The following is a 20,773-nucleotide window of genomic DNA, read 5'->3' as shown; positions in this document are numbered from 1 at the left end:
TTCAGCATGCCGGTTAAAATACTTTCTTCAATATGCATATGATTTTATTTTATCTCTATTTTGATATATTTCGCGTATTAATTATATTGATGTGTAAAGGATTACTGTATTATCAAGGCTTGTATCATTAACCTTAAACTGACTTTGTTTAGAGTGTTCTCGGTCAATTTGCCATTGATTTTAATATGACTGTGCGGTGTTTTACACTCGGTATAATGTTCTAAATTACATGTGATTTACGTGTATAAACTTGATTGCTGATTATTTCATTAAAATCAAAGCGACAGGATTCTGGGAAATTCCCCTGTTGACCGACATATGTGAAACACGTGTGCTTACTCTCGCTCATATTTCAGTACGCCGATAAAATACTTTCTTCGGTAACGTTATGCATAGGAATGGATTATATACATTTTTTTATTTATTTTATGTATTAAATATATCTTTGTGAAAAGAGTTACTGTATCAATCGACTTTGTTTAAAGTGTTCTTCCACTGTTTGTAAACTAGGTATCCCATGATGCAATTCACGGAAGCCTTATTTTTGTAAACTTCCGGATTATGACCTCGTGGTGTTTGCCGCTACAGAGATCGATAAAATGGTGTTTTATAGACTACTTGATGCTTAAAACATTGCTATAATGTTCTATATAACATGTTAAACACACGAATAAACTTGATGGCTGATTATTTCACAGCGACAGGATTCCGAGAAGTACACATCTTGACCGAGTGTAACATGTGTGCAAGTTAGCAATAGCAGTCATTCGGAAGATCGTTTTCTTGCTGTCCGCGGACATTTCTTGCACACACATAATATTTAAATAATATATTTAACTTATTGATTGATATTTGATTATTTTTGACGTTTTAATTATTATTTTCTTGGTAACAATCCTGCAGTAAATTGGTAGCGAAATCAGTCCGCCATTTTGTTGTGACTGTAAACAACCATGCTTCAGTCGGCCGATTTTCCGTGAATTAAACAATTTTACGATTTATCATGTATCTGGTACGTTATTATTTTTATCTTTATTATATTTTCATCACATATCATATCGTTTAAACACTTTTACAATGATTTTTTTCGATGTATAACTTTACTAAACCGCCATTGTGATGTGACTGGAAACAATCACGCTTCAGTCGGCCGATTTGCCGTGAATTAAACAATTTTACGAATAAACATGCATCTGATACGTGATTATTTTCATCTTTAATATTTTCATTGCATATTTTATCTTTTAAACACTTTTTACAGTGATTTGGTCGATGTATAACTTAACAAAACTGGCGAGTAAAACTAACGATTTTCACATGTGAATCACGACGTAATCATGCAAAAACATGTTCAGATTTTGGTTTTCGTCCACGGATAAGCCGCACTGATGTATAAGCCGCACTAACGATTTTCAGGGAAAAAAGTAGCGGCTTATACTCCGGAAAATACGGTACTTCATTCCTTTGGGAAGGTTTTAGGGGAGCTAACAGATGTATGTAATGTAACAATGGTAATGATGCTGGCTGTACATTAATCTGTATTGTGGTATTATAAATTTTTATTTTATCAAAATTAAACTCTCCACTTTAGGTAAAAGTCTTGTTATTATTTACCAAAAGCATTATTTTACTAAGCTTTAACTATTGTTACCAGATTATAATTGCTGTTTTTTGCTTGTAATTATACTCTCGACATTTGATATTTTTTGAAAGTTTGATATAACAATATAAAGACTATGAGACTAAGGTAAGTCATTAATTTTGTATCATCTTCATAAGTGTTACCAGTATTCCCTTATCATCCATGATACCAATTTCTGGTAATATTGAATACTGAGCGTCGTTTGGCAATGGAGTACTAGACTATTTATTTTCCTGTAGAAGTTGAGGTATGCTTAAGACTGAATATGATACAGAGAAGTATGAGTGGCCTTGACATGACCTTGGTGGACCTTTGAGTATGTTCAAGGTCAAACAAAAGCAACTGGTCCCCTGTTTGCATCCATTATAAAAGATATGTGCTGACAGACATTTTCCTAATTATAGATAACACTTAACAATAAAAAGTGTATTTATAAATATCACTTATACATACAGTGTCCATATGGTTTTACCCAATATCACTGATGTAACAGATGCATATATAGTTGATATTCAAGTTAATTCTTATTACACAACAGAAAAGGTATTCAGATATAAATGGCATGCACATGTATCAATCTAAACTACAGACAGTGTGTTGTCATCTGTAGAGGGATAACTATAGTAGAGAGAGAGTGGTTGTCTGGAAAAGACTGGTGAATATTTCAGGAGACATGTTAGGTTGGCTGTAAGAATTCCCTGTACTGTCTGATTGTTGTGGGACTGAAGGAAACATTTCTTAGTCAGCCATAAGGAATGTAGTACCATGTTAATTGAGATACTGCTCACAATGCTGACTGATGTCATTTCACTTCCACTGTTAGGTTTGGTAAAAGAAGCATTAGACTATTGGTAACATTGAAACAAGCTGATAGCATTAAAAGTAAAGAGTACAGTGAAATTGGTTTATTAGATCTGTTATTCTATATTACACTAAGAATACTTTACTTTGACTGTATGTGAAGGTGAATGTACTATTAGCAAGACGCACCATCAAATTATGAAGTGACCAATGGTCTCTACAGTAAGTGATCATGTGACCAATAGAAGTAACCAATGACCTCTACAGAAAGTGATCATATGACAAATAGAATTAACCAATGGTCTCTACAGTAAGTGATCATGTGATCAATAGAATTAACCAATGACCTCTACAGAAAGTGATCATATGACAAATAGAATTAACCAATGGTCTCTACAGTAAGTGATCATGTGACAAATGGAATTAACCAATGACCTCTACAGAAAGTGATCATATGGCAAATATGAATAACCACTATTGTCTCTACAGTAAGTGATCATGTGACCAATATAATTAACCAATGACCTCTACAGTAAGTGATCATGTGACCAATATAATTAACCAATGGTCTCTACAGTAAGTGATCATGTGACCAATATAATTAACCAATGGTCTCTACAGTAAGTACAGTGACCAATATAATTAACCAATGGTCATTACAGTAAGTAATCGTGTGGCAAATAGAAGTAACCAATGACCTCTATAGTAAGTGATCATGTGACCAATAGAATTGACCAATGACTTCTGCAGTAAGTGATCATGTGACCAGTAGAATTGGACAATGCCATTGATTTGTAGAAGAATCTGGGTTAAACTGCTGACAGTCCTATAATGACTGGTAACTGGATAGTCCATGGAGAGTCTCACAACCAAACCATGATTTAAGTTTGTTGTATTTGGGATCAAATCCCCAGTCTACTACAGACATATTATTGCCTTTAATGTGCCTCTTGGTAGGGACAACAATTTGATAAATTACTTTCAAGTACAGTTTTGATACTCAAGTGTACACATATGAAACTTACTGATATTTATCTTAGTTGGTAAAGATATATATGATAAAAGCTAATCACATTACAATTAATAGTTATTACAGTTTAATTGCATGTTATAAAAGCATCATTTAAAGCCTCATTTGCCATTGATGTATAAATACAGATCCTGATGTAGGAGTTAGCCTTGGCATCTTATATCTATACAGCCCCATCCCATGTGATAATGTTTCTGGATCATATCTTTTATACGGTGGAGATCTCCTTCTTGTTCCCAGGTTCTTTGTTCACTGTTGTTGAGATTCCCACCTCCCAGTTCATTTGTTCTATGTTCACTCTTGTTGAGATTCCCATCTCCCCGTTCATTTGTTCTGTGTTCACTGTTGTTGAGATTCCCATATCCCCGTTCATTTGTTCTGTGTTCATTGTTGTTGAGATTCCCATCTCCCCGTTCATTTGTTCTGTGTTCACTCTTGTTGAGATTCCCATCTCCCCGTTCATTTGTTCTGTGTTCACTGTTGTTGAGATTACCATCTCCCCGTTCATTTGTTCTGTGTTCACTCTTGTTGAGATTCCCATCTCCCCGTTCATTTGTTCTATGTTCACTCTTGTTGAGATTCCCATCTCCCCGTTCATTTGTTCTGTGTTCACTGTTGTTGAGATTCCCATCTCCCCGTTCCTTTGTTCTGTGTCATGTTGTTGAGATTCCCACCTCCCAGTTCATTTGTTTTGTGTTCACTGTTGTTGAGATTCCCATCTCCCAGTTCATTTGTTCTGTGTTCACTGTTGTTGAGATTCCCACCTCCCAGTTCCCAGGTTCTGTGTTCATTGTTGTTGAGATTCCCACCTCCCAGTTCATTTGTTCTGTGTTCACTGTTGTTGAGATTCCCACCTCCCAGTTCATTCGTTCTGTGTTCACTGTTGTTGAGATTCCCATCTCCCAGTTCATTTGTTCTGTGTTCACTGTTGTTGAGATTCCCACATCCCAGTTCATTCGTTCTGTGTTCACTGTTGTTGAGATTCCCACCTCCCAGTTCATTCGTTCTGTGTTCACTGTTGTTGAGATTCCCATCTCCCAGTTCATTTGTTCTGTGTTCACTGTTGTTGAGATTCCCACATCCCAGTTCATTCGTTCTGTGTTCACTGTTGTTGAGATTCCCACCTCCCAGTTCATTCGTTCTGTGTTCACTCTTGTTGAGATTCTCATCTCCCCGTTCCTATGTTCTGTGCTCATTGTTGATGAGATTCCCACCTCCCAGTTAATTTGTTCTGTGTTCACTGTTGTTGAGATTCCCACCTCCCAGTTCCTATGTTCTGTGTTCATTGTTGTTGAGATTCCCACCTCCCAGTTTCCAGGTTCTGTGTTCACTGTTGTTGAGATTCCCACCCCCCAGTTCCAAGGTTCTGTGTTCATTAATGTTGAGATTCCCACCTCCCAGTTCATTTGTTCTGTGTTCACTGTTGTTGAGATTCCCACCTCCCAGTTCATTCGTTCTGTGTTCACTGTTGTTGAGATTCCCATCTCCCAGTTCATTTGTTCTGTGTTCACTGTTGTTGAGATTCCCACCTCCCAGTTCATTTGTTCTGTGTTCACTCTTGTTGAGATTCCCATCTCCAAGTTCCTATGTTCTATGTTCATTGTTGTTGAGATTCCCACCTGCCAGTTCCTATGTTCTGTGCTCATTGTTGATAAGATTCCCACCTCCCAGTTCATTTGTTCTAAGTTCACTGTTGTTGAGATTCCTACCTCCCAGTTCATTTGTTCTGTGTTCATTGTTGTTGAGATTCCCATCTCCCAGTTTATTTGTTCTGTGTTCATTGTTGTTGAGATTCCCATCTTCTGTGTTCAATGTTGTTGAGATTCTCGCCTCCCATTTCAGTTTCCAGGTTCTGTGTTCAATGTTGTTGAGATTCTCGCCTCCCAGTTCCTAGGTTCTGTGTTCAATGTTGTTGAGATTCCCACCTCCCAGTTCCCATCGGAGTGATACAGGCACTCTGGGCCTCTTGATAAGTTATGGCACTAAATTACACTAGTAATGTACCTAACTTTATACATCTTCTCATAAAATCTAAAGATTGCATGTAACAGTTATGTTTCTGGATGGATATGTTTGATGTAATTAGTCCCCTGTCACTCGCAGTTTGATGGTCATTTGATCATGATAATGACTAATTTAAGGAGTTGAAGTAAAAAAAAAAGTACATGTACCTTTCTTCTGCAGTGCTAAGAGTAACCACATAGAAGAAGGAAGTCTTTCAGTATAATCATGATTTAGAGAGAAATGAAAGTTTGATGTATTTGTTCTGTTTGTAATGCATGATTTTCTGTTTAGAATTCCATTGGGATCTGTTCATGCATTTGGCTTCTGAGTTTTGTTTCTCAGCCAAAACATGGTTGCTTGAAGACAACAATGAAATTATATGCTTTCTAACAAAAGCACAAAGTTTTAAGACAAAAAATCATCATTATATTGAGGTTGAACTGAATAAATTAAATCATCATGATCATTTTACAATAAAAATAGAAAAATAGATAGAAATTTCAAACAGGTATTCAGTTTCATTACTGATGTTAATTAGAATTAGTTTTAAGAATTTTAAACCAAAGAAATATATCTTAAAACGAAGAAGAAGAATTATTACACTTTTGTCTTAAAATGTACAGTACAACACAGTTATAATGAACCTCTGGGGACCAACGGAATCCCCTCATCATATATGGTTATGTACACATAGTCATATATCTTATAGGAATTTTGACAGGGAATAGTAATTACTATGTTATAACCATTAATTAGTTGTAAGCGTGACTAGTATAGAAGAGTTTTACTGTACTTTATCTGAACTTTAAAATGGCAACTTGTTCCTGTATATTTCAGTCAATATTAAGAAAAGAAATGAACATCTGTCAATGTACTGTATGTAAATATTTTTTTCTTCATTTCTGTTCAGATTTTAAATATTTTTGTCTAAATTTCTTTTAAGATTTAAATATTTTTGTTTTACTTCCTGTTAAGATTTTCCCTCTCTATTCCTCTAATATTAGCGAGGACCCCTCCTTTGCTTTTTTGAAGAACTAAAAATACATATTCTTCTTAGTTTTCACTGGATATTAAAATGTTCAATGAATTGTCTGCAAGTACACCAAGGAGATGACATAAATCAGAGTTTCGTTGTAAGTTAATACAGCTTTTACTATCCTTGAGTTACCCATTTACAAAGAAACTTTTGAAACGAAACTGTGGAAGAAACCTGGAGAAAATATAATTTTTATTTCGTTGTTGGTTCCAAAGCAGACTATAGGGACTTATTAAAAATACTTAAGGTACGATCGAGGTTAAAGTATTCAGGAAAATTCACAAAAAATGCTCAATATTTCATTGAAATTTTCTGTGATTTATATGGTTTTGAAATTATTATATTAAAAAAAAAGCTTTAGTGTTGCTTGAAATATTCACGAAAAATGGCTGGCTTAATATTTCATTGAAATTTAATGTAACTTATGTTTTTGAAGTTATGACATTAAAAAAAAGCTTAGTGTTGCTTGAACAAGGAATGTTTGTTAATTAAAGGCTAAGCCAATAAAATAACTGTTTTGTCACTTTTATCAATGCTATTATGTGGTTTCTTGTTTGTAGTGGTAAAATTTTGTAAATTGATGAAATTCTTTTCTAACAGACATAATCTTTGTAAAATTTTCTTCATAAATTGAAGTGACATTAAATTTTCATTGAATTACAATGTGGAGGCTGCATGTTTCTGTAACAGCTAAAAACTCAAAAGAATTTTTTTTTTCATGATTTTCTATTTTATTTGTTGTAGAGTTTTGTATATTTCCTATATTTATAAGTTTAGTGAGTCTAACCTATCAACACACTGCTGCACCACTACCGAGTGCTGCATTCCTCCTTGGTAAAGTGTGTCAAAGCGCATTCTCTCCTCATAAAAGTGTAGGATCCACTGCAAAAATCAATACTCAGATAATATAACTAAATTATTGTCTCTAACAAACCACGGGTGTGTTTCATACATAGTTGGGATATGATAGGGAGGGATAGTATCAATGACATTCTTTTATTAAACTGTCACTGGAGCAAAAATAATTAAGGTATATGTTTTTATACTAAAGAAGAAAAAATATTTGTTTTCTATTGAAAAGTCTACTGATTTGCCTTGGCCTTGCAGTGTTGTTAGAGACTCTGAACATGACATTGTCTTGGTCTTACTATGTTAGTCTGAACATGATATTGCTGTAGCCTTATAATGTTGTTAGAGACTCTGAACATGACATTGCTTTGGCATTACTCCGTTACTCCGAACATGGCATTGCCTTGGCCTTATATTGTTGTAAGAGACTCCGAACATGACATTGCCTTGGCCTTATATTGTTGTTACAGACTCCGAACATGACATTGCCTTGGCCTTATATTATTGTAATAGACTACACATGACATTGCCTTGGCCTTATATTATTGTTAGAGATTCTGAACATGATATTGCTTTGACCTTATATTGTTGTAATAGACTACACATGACATTGCCTTGGCCTTATATTGTTGTAAGAGACTCCGAACATGACATTGCCTTGGCCTTATATTGTTGTTACAGACTCCGAACATGACATTGCCTTGGCCTTATATTATTGTTAGAGATTCTGAACATGATATTGCTTTGACCTTATATTGTTGTAATAGACTACACATGACATTGCCTTGGCCTTATATTGTTGTAAGAGACTCCGAACATGACATTGCCTTGGCCTTACATTGTTGTTACAGACTCCGAACATGACATTGCCTTGGCCTTATATTATTGTTAGAGATTCTGAACATGATATTGCTTTGACCTTATATTGTTGTAATAGACTAAACATGACATTGCCTTGACCTTGCAGTGTTGTTTGTCAATGCCTTGGCCTTAAAGTGATGTTAGGAACTCAGAATATGACATTGCATTGACTTTACAGTGTTGTGAGAGACTGAACATGACATTGCCTTGGCCTTACATTGTTGTTATAGACACTGAACATGACATTGTCTTGGCCTTACAGTGTTTTTAGAGACTGAACATGACATTGTCTTGACCTTACAGTGATGTTAGAAACTCATAACATGACATTGCGTTGACCTTTCAATGTTGTTCTAACCTATGAACACAACATACATTATTGCCTTGGCCTTACATTCTGTGACTAACTGAACGCAACTTTGTCTCGCCTTTATATAACAAATCTCCAGTTGTGATGTTTAACATAATGTTTCCTTGGCCTTACAGTATGTAACAGACTTTAGGATAGTAATGGAGTTTGTGCTGTATACATGTTTCTCATCATTTTGTACCATTGAGGATACATACCCATAGATAATTCAATAAATGTACCCATCAATATATGTATGTAGCAGCAGACAGCTTTTAAACAGCCAGACATGCACGAACAGCAGATATTGGTTGATCTAAGCGTGAATTCATCTTTATCTCAAAACATTATTGGCAAGTCGTATGGTTTTCATTTGACGTTTAAAACCTTTCTTACCATTAAACAGGACATGATTAATGTTTTATGAGGCCTATAGACAGTAAATGCTAATCGGATTTGTCACTCACAAAATCACTTTGTCTCAAATGTTTTTATCGGTTAGGTTAATGTAAACACATTGTTCACAATTTCTCAAGCTAATTAAAATTATAGGTATGTTATTGTTAAGATATCCTGAGTTTTTTCATTATGATTTTTTGTAGAGATGTAAAAACGATTACATGGGGATAAAGTTGTCCAGATTAGCGTCTGGCGCTGCTGTGACAAGGAATAAGTATTGATACTGTCATAGCCACTGGTCATGTAATGTACAGGCCAAAGATAAGTCTTACCTAGTACAGCAGACAGGAATAAATAGTGACCATACAGTGACTGACCGTACAGTAACCACAAATGTTATGGTGACTGACCACACAGTGACTGACCACTTAGTAACAAAGTGACTGACCACACAGTGACCACAGATGTTACAGTTATGGAGTGTGGACTGGACAGTGACTGACCACTTAGTAACAAAGTGACTGACCATACAGTGACCACAGATATGTTACTGTTATGGACAGTGACCACAGATGCTACAGTTATGGAGTGTGGACTGGACAGTGACTGACCACACAGTGACCACAGATGTTACAGTTATGGAGTGTGGACTGGACAGTGACTGACCACACAGTGACCACAGATGTTACAGTTATGGAGTGTGGACTGGACAGTGACTGACCACACAGTGACCACATATGTTACAGTTATGGAGTGTGGACTGGACAGTGACTGACCACAAGGTGACCACAGATGTTACAGTTATGGAGTGTGGACTGGACAGTGACTGACCACATAGTGACCACAGATGTTACAGTTATGGAGTGTGGACTGGACAGTGACTGACCACACAGTAACTACAGATGTTACAGTTATGGAGTGTGGACTGGACAGTGACTGATCACATAATAAAACTAATTGGTACAGATATCACTCAGGCCTGGGTGTGAGTTTCTATTAATTTGTCTCGGAGGATCAATGTCTACAGCCCTTGGTCAGGGCTGCTGCTCAGATGGTCACACAAACCAGTTGGTTAGATGGTCATCTAAGACAGTCAGTTGGGACAGGATAAGTCTCCAGGTAACATAAGCATTCAAGCTATGGTCAGTATCACTTAGGGTTGTGGTCAGATGGGACAAAGTTTCCAAACACAAGCCAGGGTCAGTATCAGTTAGGGTTGCTGTGGTCAGAAGGGACAATAAAGTCTCCCAACACAAGCCATGGCCATATTAGTTGGAGCCGATGGTCATATGGGACAGATGGATTATGCTATGGTGTTATATTCTCTAGAATATTTACCATATTATTGATTCCATAGTCTGGAGTGCTGGACATTAACTGGTCTCTAAAGTGTTAACAAAAGGGTAAAGTAAGAGTAACCACTAGCTTATAGGTTACTTATCCTACTCCTCAAACATCATCTCATCTGTTTGTTATTGAGTATCTTATATAATGTATAGGGGAGGGAACTCTAGTAATTTCTAGTGAATGATCAAATGGTGTATGATGCATGCACCCTTAAGGGAAAATAAAGCTGGATGACATGTGCTCTTTATGTTATACAGATATTAGATTAGCTATATTTACTAACATAGTAAACTAGAAACAGATTGAGCTTGGTGGCTGATCAGCTATTTCTGAGTTAATGGTTTCATGGTGAACGGATTGATGAGCCATTCATAACATCAATTCTCTTGGATGAAAGCAGACAAATGTACTACATCCACTGTCTGTGGCTGTTCTGTATAGTAGTGCTCCTGATTAATTCTAACATCATACTCTGGAGTCACATGACCTCAAATATCAAATCATATATCACATGACAAATTACCATCAAAGGGAGTCACATGACCAATTCCGACATGCTTGCTGTATCTAGATAGTAATGATTATTTGTATGTTGTTTGTAACACAAACACAATTTTGTATATATTTTATTGATTGTAAATCATGATGGTACTTTTGTTATCTATTGATTAACATAGCTGCTCTAGTTATGAGAAAACCTGGGGCTTTGATAGTGCATTTCATTTGTGTTTTATATCACAAAACCATTCTCCCCCTCTGGCTTACTGTAATAGCAGGCGCTTCTCGTGTTTGGGAATCAAATGGCATCATGGTATTGTAGTATCAATATAAACACAGGTTAGCAGTAGACTTGGCAGGCTTTAGGACTAGAGTAGTCTGTGGAATCAGCTGGGTCCTGATGGAGGGATACCATATACACAAGTGATGAACCTGGCTTCATAAGGAATCAATGGTACTTGTGTAAATAAGACATGGAGACAAAATGACTGAGTCCAAGGCTCAGCTTCACAAACATTCCCTCGAACATTCTGTAACTTAAAATTCCCAACAGAAAAGCATCACAGAAACTATAGAGGCTTCCTTAGAAAATGTAATTCAAATACATGTAATGCTTTTATATGGAGTATTTTGAATTAAGAAATTCCTTAACATTAAGGCATGTTTGTGAAACTTCATGGTCCAGAAGTTTAAGGAAAGATTTCTTCTTCAATTTATGAGAGCTAGCTGGTGAAACAATGCTTGTTGGAGACAATATATTTCACAGTGATATTCTTTGATTAAGAATGAAATAAGATGTTGTTTAAAGTTGAAAGCTTATTTGCTGCTACACAATTTGGTCCTTTGATGGTGTGAAAAAGCTATTGCATTGATTGGAAAATAAAACCATATTCATAACTTGAAGCGTTTTATTCAGGTTATATTGCAGGGTTTAGCTTAATTGTCAATTAACATTTCCGCTGATTTTTATTGCACCCTGTCGTCACTGCTAACTTACAATTCAGAACAGGAAAGTAACAATCTTACAGCGATCAAAATATCAATTCAGTATATAAACGTTGTGCTCAATCAAATCTTTATGAAGTGTGGTCCTGAAAAATACCAGCTGCAGAATTCGATCTTCAGAGCAGTTTGTAAATTAAGGTATTGGATGAGGAAGCATAATCTAGGGGAACATTTACTGTCTCATAAATTCTATTGAAATGATTCAATACAGAAAGGATTTGACAAAATACATGGGGGTCTTTTGATGTGGGTATGTTATTGATTGTAGACTATCTGCAAACAAAGGTTATAGTTTAATTAGCTGTGCAGAGATTTATAAATTTTTACAACTCAAGCAAATTATAAAAAAAAAATTCCATCACTGAATGGCAGATTGTGCCTGCTTTCATGAATTTATTACATCCTAGTTGACTTGTTACAGCATGTTTAATGTATGATTTCATTTCTGAAAAAAGAAAATGCAATAAGTTCTATTGAAATGAGATCACCTCTATGTATCTTTATAGTAATAGTTTAACTTGCCATAGTGACCACCTCTTTATAAAGACCACCTGCATAATAAGGCCATTTTCTTGGGGTTCCAAAAGGTCAATTTCAACACAATTGAACCTGTGTATAAAAACCACTTGGCTATAACGTGGGGTGGGGCCCCAAAAGGGCAAATTTTCTTAATTTTAGCTGGCCACTTTTTTCAGTCTCCGATTGTTGGTCTATAGGGGTTTTAATGATGCCGAACAACATGGTAAAGACGGTTGTTGACAGGTTTGACTTTTTATTGATAAAATCAATATATTCCAAGATGGTCGCTGGCCCACTATTCCTGTTTTAAGGTTTTAGTCTCCGATCTCAATGAAAATTGGTCTATAGGGGTTTTAATTGATGCCGAATACCATGCAAACATTTTCGTAAAGATTTTGGTATTCCAAGATGGCCACTGGCCCACTTCCTATTTTAAGGTTTCAGTCTCCGATCTCAATGAAAATTGGTCTATAGGGGTTTTAATTGATGCCCGAACAACATGCAAACATTTTCGTAAAGATTTTGTTATTCCAAGATGGCCGCTGGCCCACTTCCTGTTTTAAGGTTTCAGTCTCCGACCTGAATGAAAATTGGTCTATAGGGGTTTTAATTGATTCAGAAGGGGGAACTTTAGGTAAGGACAATTATATTTTATAAAGGACCAAGGTAAGACCCATGGGGATAGTATGGCCGAGGTCCAAAATGGGAGCTTTGCTGAAATTTGGCATTTAAATCTGACTCCTCCTTATATTAATCCTTGAATGGGTTTCGACCATATTAGGATGAAGGGCTACCAAGTTTGTTCAACAAATGACATTTACCTTTTTCAGAAACTTACATATTCAACTAAGGAGTTCTTGTATTGTTTATATTAATCGTTAACCAATACTTTATACTGTGACTTTGTTGTTTTGTGCCATGAGTCAGATGACCGTTAAGGCCCATGGGCCTCTTGTTAGCTGTATTGAGCTAATTTTTGCTGTAAATCTTTACTTGGTTCGTGCTAATTAAAATATTGAGCATTAATGTATGAAATGATTCACTGTTTTCACTTTATTTTTACATTTAATGGTAATTTGAGCACTTTTATTTTATACTCTAAAATACTGAAAAATAACAAATATTCAAGTAGGGCAAAAAAGTAAGCACACGGACCCCCCATTTTTCTGCCTGATTCTGAAAGAACAACCCTTTTCCTATTGATATGCAAAATATTAACAAAAGTTTAATACCAGAACTTTTTCTATAAAGGGTTTGATTTGGCAAAAATGGCTGAAAATGGTGCATTTTGTAGCTCAAAATTAAGGGGTAGGGGTAGCATATCTTGTTATTCTGAGAAAAAATATTAGTCTTTTTGATCAAAACTGGTATATTTTAAAAGAAAACTACTGGAAAATAAATTCTACAAACATAAATACATATCAAACACCTCATTAGGAAATTATGGCTTTAATATCTTGTGTATATGGTCAAAATGGCAAAATTCCTATAAAATCCAATATTTTGTCAACTAGGTATCTTTCAGTGACAGTAGCTCAAAAACGAGCACACGGACATATGTTTTTTCTTTCATTTTCTTTCATGGTATGAACTCCTCTTTCCAAAAATCTATATGAGAAAAAAAGTTTAATACAAGAAAATTTTGACTTCTCAGAGGAGTACATCCTTAAATATATTAGAATCCATGTGACTAGTAAGTATTATGATCAAATGATACATGTCACTACATGATTCTGATTTCTGGTGATAAGTAAAAAGAAAACAAAAATGTTCTAAGATAAAGGTCAATGAAAGCAATTCTTGATGTCTTTTTTATGAATTAATATAATCGATGACAATGAGAATCATTCCATTGAAAGGTTGGCAAGGTTCTAGACATTGTGAAAAAAACAGTATATTGGACAAACTTAACTAAGATATATTACTCTAAAGAAAGTTAAAGGTCATTTTGTCTGAGGATGTTGTGAGTGTAATTTAGATTTCAAGTGTATGACCATTTGCCTTAGTTCTGATGTAGATGTAAACTTGTTAGCTAAAGTCTGCCTGGCCAAGCACTCTAAGATGACACAATGCCCTTTACTTTTTATGGTGTAGTCACTTCCTCTCACCAAAAAATGATGGAAATTTCCATTTCCCTTCCAATAAATGGTCCCCATATTCCTGTAAACATCTATTGAAACCTTCCATACCCCAGCCCTAGTTTACTCTGGAACGATTCGTGGGTATGTAAAACTCTTTGTAATTAGACTTATGTCACTGCTGAACATTCCGTCAGCAGTAAAAGTAACAGTTATTACATTGTAATACAAGGAAATCCTATTGAACTAGACATCTCAGGTGTTAATTACACCTTGTGATATTGACGACACTGATGTGACCTTTAGTTTTTATCCCCAGTGTCTTCATAAGGCGACACAATCTCGTCTGTTCCTGACATTTCAACTTAAACCTACACTACTGATGATATCAACCAAATGACACAGGGAATTCTCTTGAAGGTGAAGTTGTATTTTTAGAAACTGTTGATTCCTAGGTAATGCAAGTTTATATCAGGTTTGACGTATGAATGGATGGGATACAAACCCTTATCTTCCTTCTAGCTGACTTTTGGTAAAAGAGGAATTTTTTCAGGGATATAAATTTTCTCTGAGCCTTACATCAGCCGTAATTTAACGAGTCTGTACCACATTGGACCCTATGGATATCAAGAATCAATATTAAAACAACCTAAAATCATTAATCAGTTATTATGTAACAAAATACTTTGCATAATGTTAGCATTTCTTATAAGAAATTCAGAAGAAAATTTTTAATTATCTCTTCTTGAAAATAATTAGAAATATATAATGTCTAATACATATAACTCAAGATTGAGATAATCAGAAATGGGAAATGTTGGTCACTTTTCTTTGGAGACATAATCACAGACATTGGATGTTTCAGTATTGCGCCACGACCAAATGAATGGTGTTTGAGATGCATTGGTATAATAATGTGTGGACTTTTTATCTGCTTGAGTAAGCCATCGTAATCTGTTATACAGGAAATGATGGACTATCCAAACCTTATTGGCTTTGAAGGTAGGCCTTAGATAGGGGTAAAGGGGACAACCAGGCGTTTTTATGTCATTTGTTTAATATTGACCCAAGATTAGGATAAAGCAGGTCAGGGACTCCCTTGGTATCCAGTCACACCACCAGAGTACCTGGAAAAACACCACAGACCAGTGGTCAATACCTACCAACTGTTCAACATGGGATTTGCACCTGCTACCCAGAGGTGGATAGCTTGTGGTAATATGTTGTTGTGATATCCACCACGGTTCCACGCCATAAAGCAACCACTAGTTTTGTTAAGTAAATGACCTAAGCTTATACGTAGCTTACCAAAGGCTATCCACTTGTTTATTTGAATCTCGTACAATTATGTCTAAAGCTTACCAAAGGCTATCCACTTGTTTATTTGAATCTCGTACAATTATGTCTAAAGCTTACCAAAGGCTATCCACTTGTTTATTTGAATCTCGTACAATTATGTCTATAACTAAATAGTGGCTGACTTGATATTAGGCCTATCATTATGAGCTATGGTAAAAGGTAAAAATGATTTGTTGATGTGCTATATGTCTATAGTGTTAGTTTACGTTCACTTGTCAGCTACATTGTCTGATATTTCATAAAACATCACTGTATGAGGCTTAAAAAAGTTGATGGCAATAATGTTATTCCTTCATCTGTTCTTCAAAGTGTAGTGTTTGTTCAAATTAAGCAGAATTTTTTTTAAAAAGGTGTAATAAATTAATTGTGTGATTTTTGGCTCCAGTGCTGTTTTATGTCTAATAAAGAATTCATGCTTTCTTCAGCATTTAGATGTGCACAATATCATTGTATGTAGACAATTAGAGTGATATGTGAAGACCATCCTCATTACTTCACCAACAGACATTGATGTTTGACCCTTCCTTGTGTTCCACACGGTCCTGTTGGAAAGCTTCCTAACTTTTACCTCCAGATTCTCTTAGATCTTTGTGATGTTGTGATTGAAACTCGGGTTAACTATTCAGACATCACACTTGCTTTCCATTGGCTTTCAGTGATGCTTAAGGTAACTTTCTGGAAGGAGACTGTTCTGTCTGATCATGTAGTCGAAAACTTGTTTCCACACTTTACTTATAAAATGAAAACTTGACTTTGGATTTTAACCTGTGATTAGACTGTATATACCGGTTGTGGCCGTATCTATTACAGTCATTTATAATGATCATATCCCATGATTCTTATTTGACCTTTCTGCTTTGTATCAATTTATTAAAGCTATATAATTATATTAACCTGTTTCTTATTGAAGGAAACTCACTTCATGTTGGAATGAAATAAAACTGTATTCAGATAACAATGGGAGTTAACTTGAACTCATGAATCCTGAGGCAAAGGAGTCAAAAAAATTGACTGACCTTCTATCTGACAAATGTGCCTTGATGGGATCTCGCATGTTAATTGTCTGAATGAACACCAGAATAGAAAGTATTTTTTATCTCCTAAGAGTTTAAAATTTTTATGATCACTGCATGAAGAAGCTGAGGTCTTCTCAACTATAATGACTATGCATATTTGACCTTTTAACCCTTAAAGCATGTGATCATGACATACAACTTTTAACAGTCAATAAATGGTGATATATAATATTATAGTTATAAAACTTTATGACCTCGACTTGTCACATTTAACATATGTGGTTTTTTCCAACAGATCAATATAGATTTAAAGTATCTATAGTTTTTATGTTGACCCTATTTGACCCTATGACTTGACCCCGGCTGGGTTCACAGTCCATAAATCTTCTGTGTGTATAGTATAACAGCTATAGAGTTGATCTAGCTAATGAAGTGTGAGAGGTCCAATAGACATTGTGTACACTGATGTTACCTATTGTGTGGTGTACATCTGTTACTGAGGGGGGATATACAGCTACTGGGCCAGCTGACACATAGGAGGGTACACACGTACAGGTATAACGCTCGTTATCAGCACGCTACACCAATACATACCTGGATATACCTAACGTCATTCTGATTGCTGTTTGATAGAATACCTGTGTGAAATTCTCACCTGTATAACATAAAAACAGGATGTGCACCAACAGGATTAGTTCAAATTCTTACCTGAATTAAAAATTGAAATGTGTTGATCGTGGAAGTCTAAAATGTTTTATCCAATCCTTCTATGTGTGTGATATTGTGATGAATTCTTACCTGGACTTATAATGTTTATTTGTTGATATCTGGAGTTATTGTTTCACCTGTAAAATTCTCACCTGGATATTTAGCAGTGATAATGATCTGATTCAATTATAAAAACGTGTACCAGTTATCTTAGCTGTGTCCTGTATGTTTAACCTGGATGTTAGCCGTGAAATCCATCAAGAAAAACTCAACATGGAAAAATACATCATTAAAAAAGGTAACAAAGCTTTATATTATTTACATAACAAAGTAATCATTTAGCACAGCCTGTATTATCATCACAATAATTGTTTGATGGTCACATGATGTCAATGATACCATATCTTTTAATGGATGTCAGTGTAATGAGGCTGATGTAATGGAGAGGGTATGGTTTTAAATAGATGTCGGTGTAGAGACGTTATATGGTGAAGTAATATTTTGACAGTTGCCTGTAGAAATTAAGATTTGATCAGAATATATATATTAGTGATGGGCAACAAGAATCTGCCATTCTACCATGTCCTTTTATAACTCTCTGAATGGTAAAATTTGAGGATCAGGCTTGATTTCTCAACACAAAAGTTCAGACTTAAGTCAAAACTTAAGTTTTTTACCTTATATAACTTATATGAATATTTTTGACTTAAGTCAGTTTTTTTCTTAAGTTTGTTTCAAGAAATCGGGGCCAGGTCACCATACTGATCGCCTGGTCATCATAGGTCACAGCTTTTCCTCTGGGTGCTCTGACTCTCTTCAACATGACCCTGTTAAACTAAACCAAGGGTTTCTCTCTCACTGGAGATGTAGTGAGCCCTGGTTCAGACAGTTATATGTAATAAGGTATATTACTAGTATAGTTTAACTGTGTGGAGGTGTAAATGTTGACATGGACCATTAACTACAGAAACCTGTTACAACTTAATCAATGAACAGTCTACCTTAATTATATACCTACTATATTACCATGGATGATCCTCATTTTAATGTAAAACCAAGGTACAGAGCGAGAGTTTCACTTAAAAGGTAAACTTGAAACTTATCACTTTTAGAATCAGTTTATAATGCCATTATTAAAGTAATTCTACTAATAGCCTTTAGGGTTTCCTGTCTAGGTAAATAAACACACAGACATTTCACTAAGTGAAAATTAGCTAGCTAATACATAACTGGTGAAAGACTTTGGTAGCATGAGTTAAAACAGACTTCTGATTGTAAAGTAACTTATTAGTCGTTGTGATGGTTACATGTATTTGTCCATATTTTTTGTATTTTATTCATCCAACAATCTTTATTTTCAACTTCTATAGTGGAACAGTATCAGGTAAACTAAAATAAAAGACTGAATATGATGGAAATGAAAATCAATGACCTAGAAATTGACGAACTTTCAATGTCCTACTTTATATTTGGTTTTTGTGCTGTTGGCTTTTTGTGCTTGAGACAGAAGACTAAAAGAGTTCCTTCCCTGATAGTATCATACAGTTCTGTAACAAACACTTATCAATGTAACTATTCCATGGCAGACGTGATGGTGTCGCTTATCAACCAAAGTGATGCCATGTCAGGAATGATTAGGTCTGATTGGTCCTGGCATCAGTGGTTGCCATGGTAACTAACTGTACTAGAGTCTGTAGTAACTCCCTTGTGTAAGTAGTCAGTAGATGGTATTTTGGTCCACAGAATTCTTGACAGACATCTTGATGAATTTGTCGGAGAGAAGGAAACTAGTTTTGTATGTCAGCTTGTGGACTGACTACCTCTTTTTTCCTTGTAGACTCCGAGCTTTGCTCAAGATTGTCCGTAGTATTATTTATGTCCAAACTACTCAGGCAATTGCAGCTCAAGACTTTATCATCTTATTCAGTTTTCTGCTCAAGCTTGCTGACAAAATTCCTGTCCAAGACTGATAACTCAGTTATTTTTTAAGACTAACTTCTTGAGATTTTGTTTCCACCGAAAATTGAATCACTCACTTGTTCATCTGAAATCTTTGTTTCCACCGAAAATTGAATCACTCACTTGTTCATCTGAAATCTAACTTATCATAGCCCTCATATATATGACATTTTACAGCTGGATCTATTGAAGTAATATATAACATGTTTGACAACAGAGAGAGTTTGTACCTAATTCATTATTTTGCCTTACTGTTTGCACCCTTTGTATAGTCTTCATTATTTTGACCAGTATCTCTAGCACCCTTTGTAACCTAATTCCTACTGTATCTAGCACCCTTTGTACCTAATTCCTACTGTATCTAGCACCCTTTGTACCTAATTTCTACTGTATCTAGCACCCTTTGTACCTAATTCCTACTGTATCACCCTTTGTACCTAATTCCTACTGTATCTAGCACCCTTTGTACCTAATTCCTACTGTATCTAGCACCCTTTGTACCTAATTCCTACTGTATCTAGCACCCTTTGTACCTAAATTCCTACTGTATCTAGACACCCTTTGTACCTAATTCCTACTGTATCTAGCTTGTACCTATTTGTACCTAATAATTCCTACTGTATCTAGCACCCTTTGTACCTAAATTCCTACTGTATCTAGCACCCTTTGTACCTAATTCCTACTGTATCTAGCACCCTTTGTACCTATAATTCCTACTGTATCTAGCACCCTTTGTACCTACTAATTCCTACTGTATCTAGCACCCTTTGTATCTAATTCCTACTGTATCTAGCACCCTTTGTATCTAATTCCTATTGTTTTTAGCACCCTTTGTATCTAATTCCTACTATATCTAGTACCCTTTGTATCTAATTCCTACTGTATCTAGTACCCTTTGTACCTAATTCCTACTGTATCTAGCACCCTTTGTACCTAATTCCTACTGTATCTAGTACCCTTTGTATCTAATTCCTACTGTATCTAGTACCCTTTGTATCTAATTCCTACTGTATCTAGTACCCTTTGTATCTAATTCCTACTGTATCTAGTACCCTTTGTATCTAATTCCTACTGTATCTAGCACCCTTTGTATCTAATTCCTACTGTATCTAGCACCCTTTGTACCTATAATCCCTACTGTATCTAGCACCCTTTGTATCTAATTCCTACTGTATCTAGTACCCTTTGTATCTAATTCCTACTGTATCTAGCACCCTTTGTATCTAATTCCTACTGTATCTAGTACCCTTTGTATCTAATTCCTACTGTATCTAGTACCCTTTGTATCTAATTCCTACTGTATCTAGTACCCT

At 35.4% G+C, this 20,773-nt stretch overlaps 1 protein-coding gene across 8 annotated transcripts in view; it reads left to right on the top strand.

The window, feature by feature from the left end:
• Window positions 1-20,773, top strand: part of LOC138314620 (SRC kinase signaling inhibitor 1-like) — a 166,842-nt gene that overhangs the window by 39,523 nt on the left and 106,546 nt on the right. Inside the window, exon 1 of one of the 8 annotated variants that reach the window (XM_069255044.1) lies at window positions 17,525-17,799. The exons of the other annotated variants lie outside the window; for them this stretch is intronic. Within the exon in view, the coding sequence (XP_069111145.1) occupies window positions 17,727-17,799 (73 nt within the window). The 5' untranslated portion in view covers window positions 17,525-17,726. Of the gene's footprint in view, window positions 1-17,524; window positions 17,800-20,773 lie in introns of those variants that run through there. 8 annotated transcript variants of the gene reach the window in all.

Source organism: Argopecten irradians, chromosome 2 (assembly GCF_041381155.1).
Source record: "Argopecten irradians isolate NY chromosome 2, Ai_NY, whole genome shotgun sequence".
NCBI classification, from domain to species: domain Eukaryota; kingdom Metazoa; phylum Mollusca; class Bivalvia; order Pectinida; family Pectinidae; genus Argopecten; species Argopecten irradians.
The sequence above is the reverse complement of the archived record's forward strand: the minus strand, read 5'-3'. Positions and strand labels throughout refer to the sequence as shown.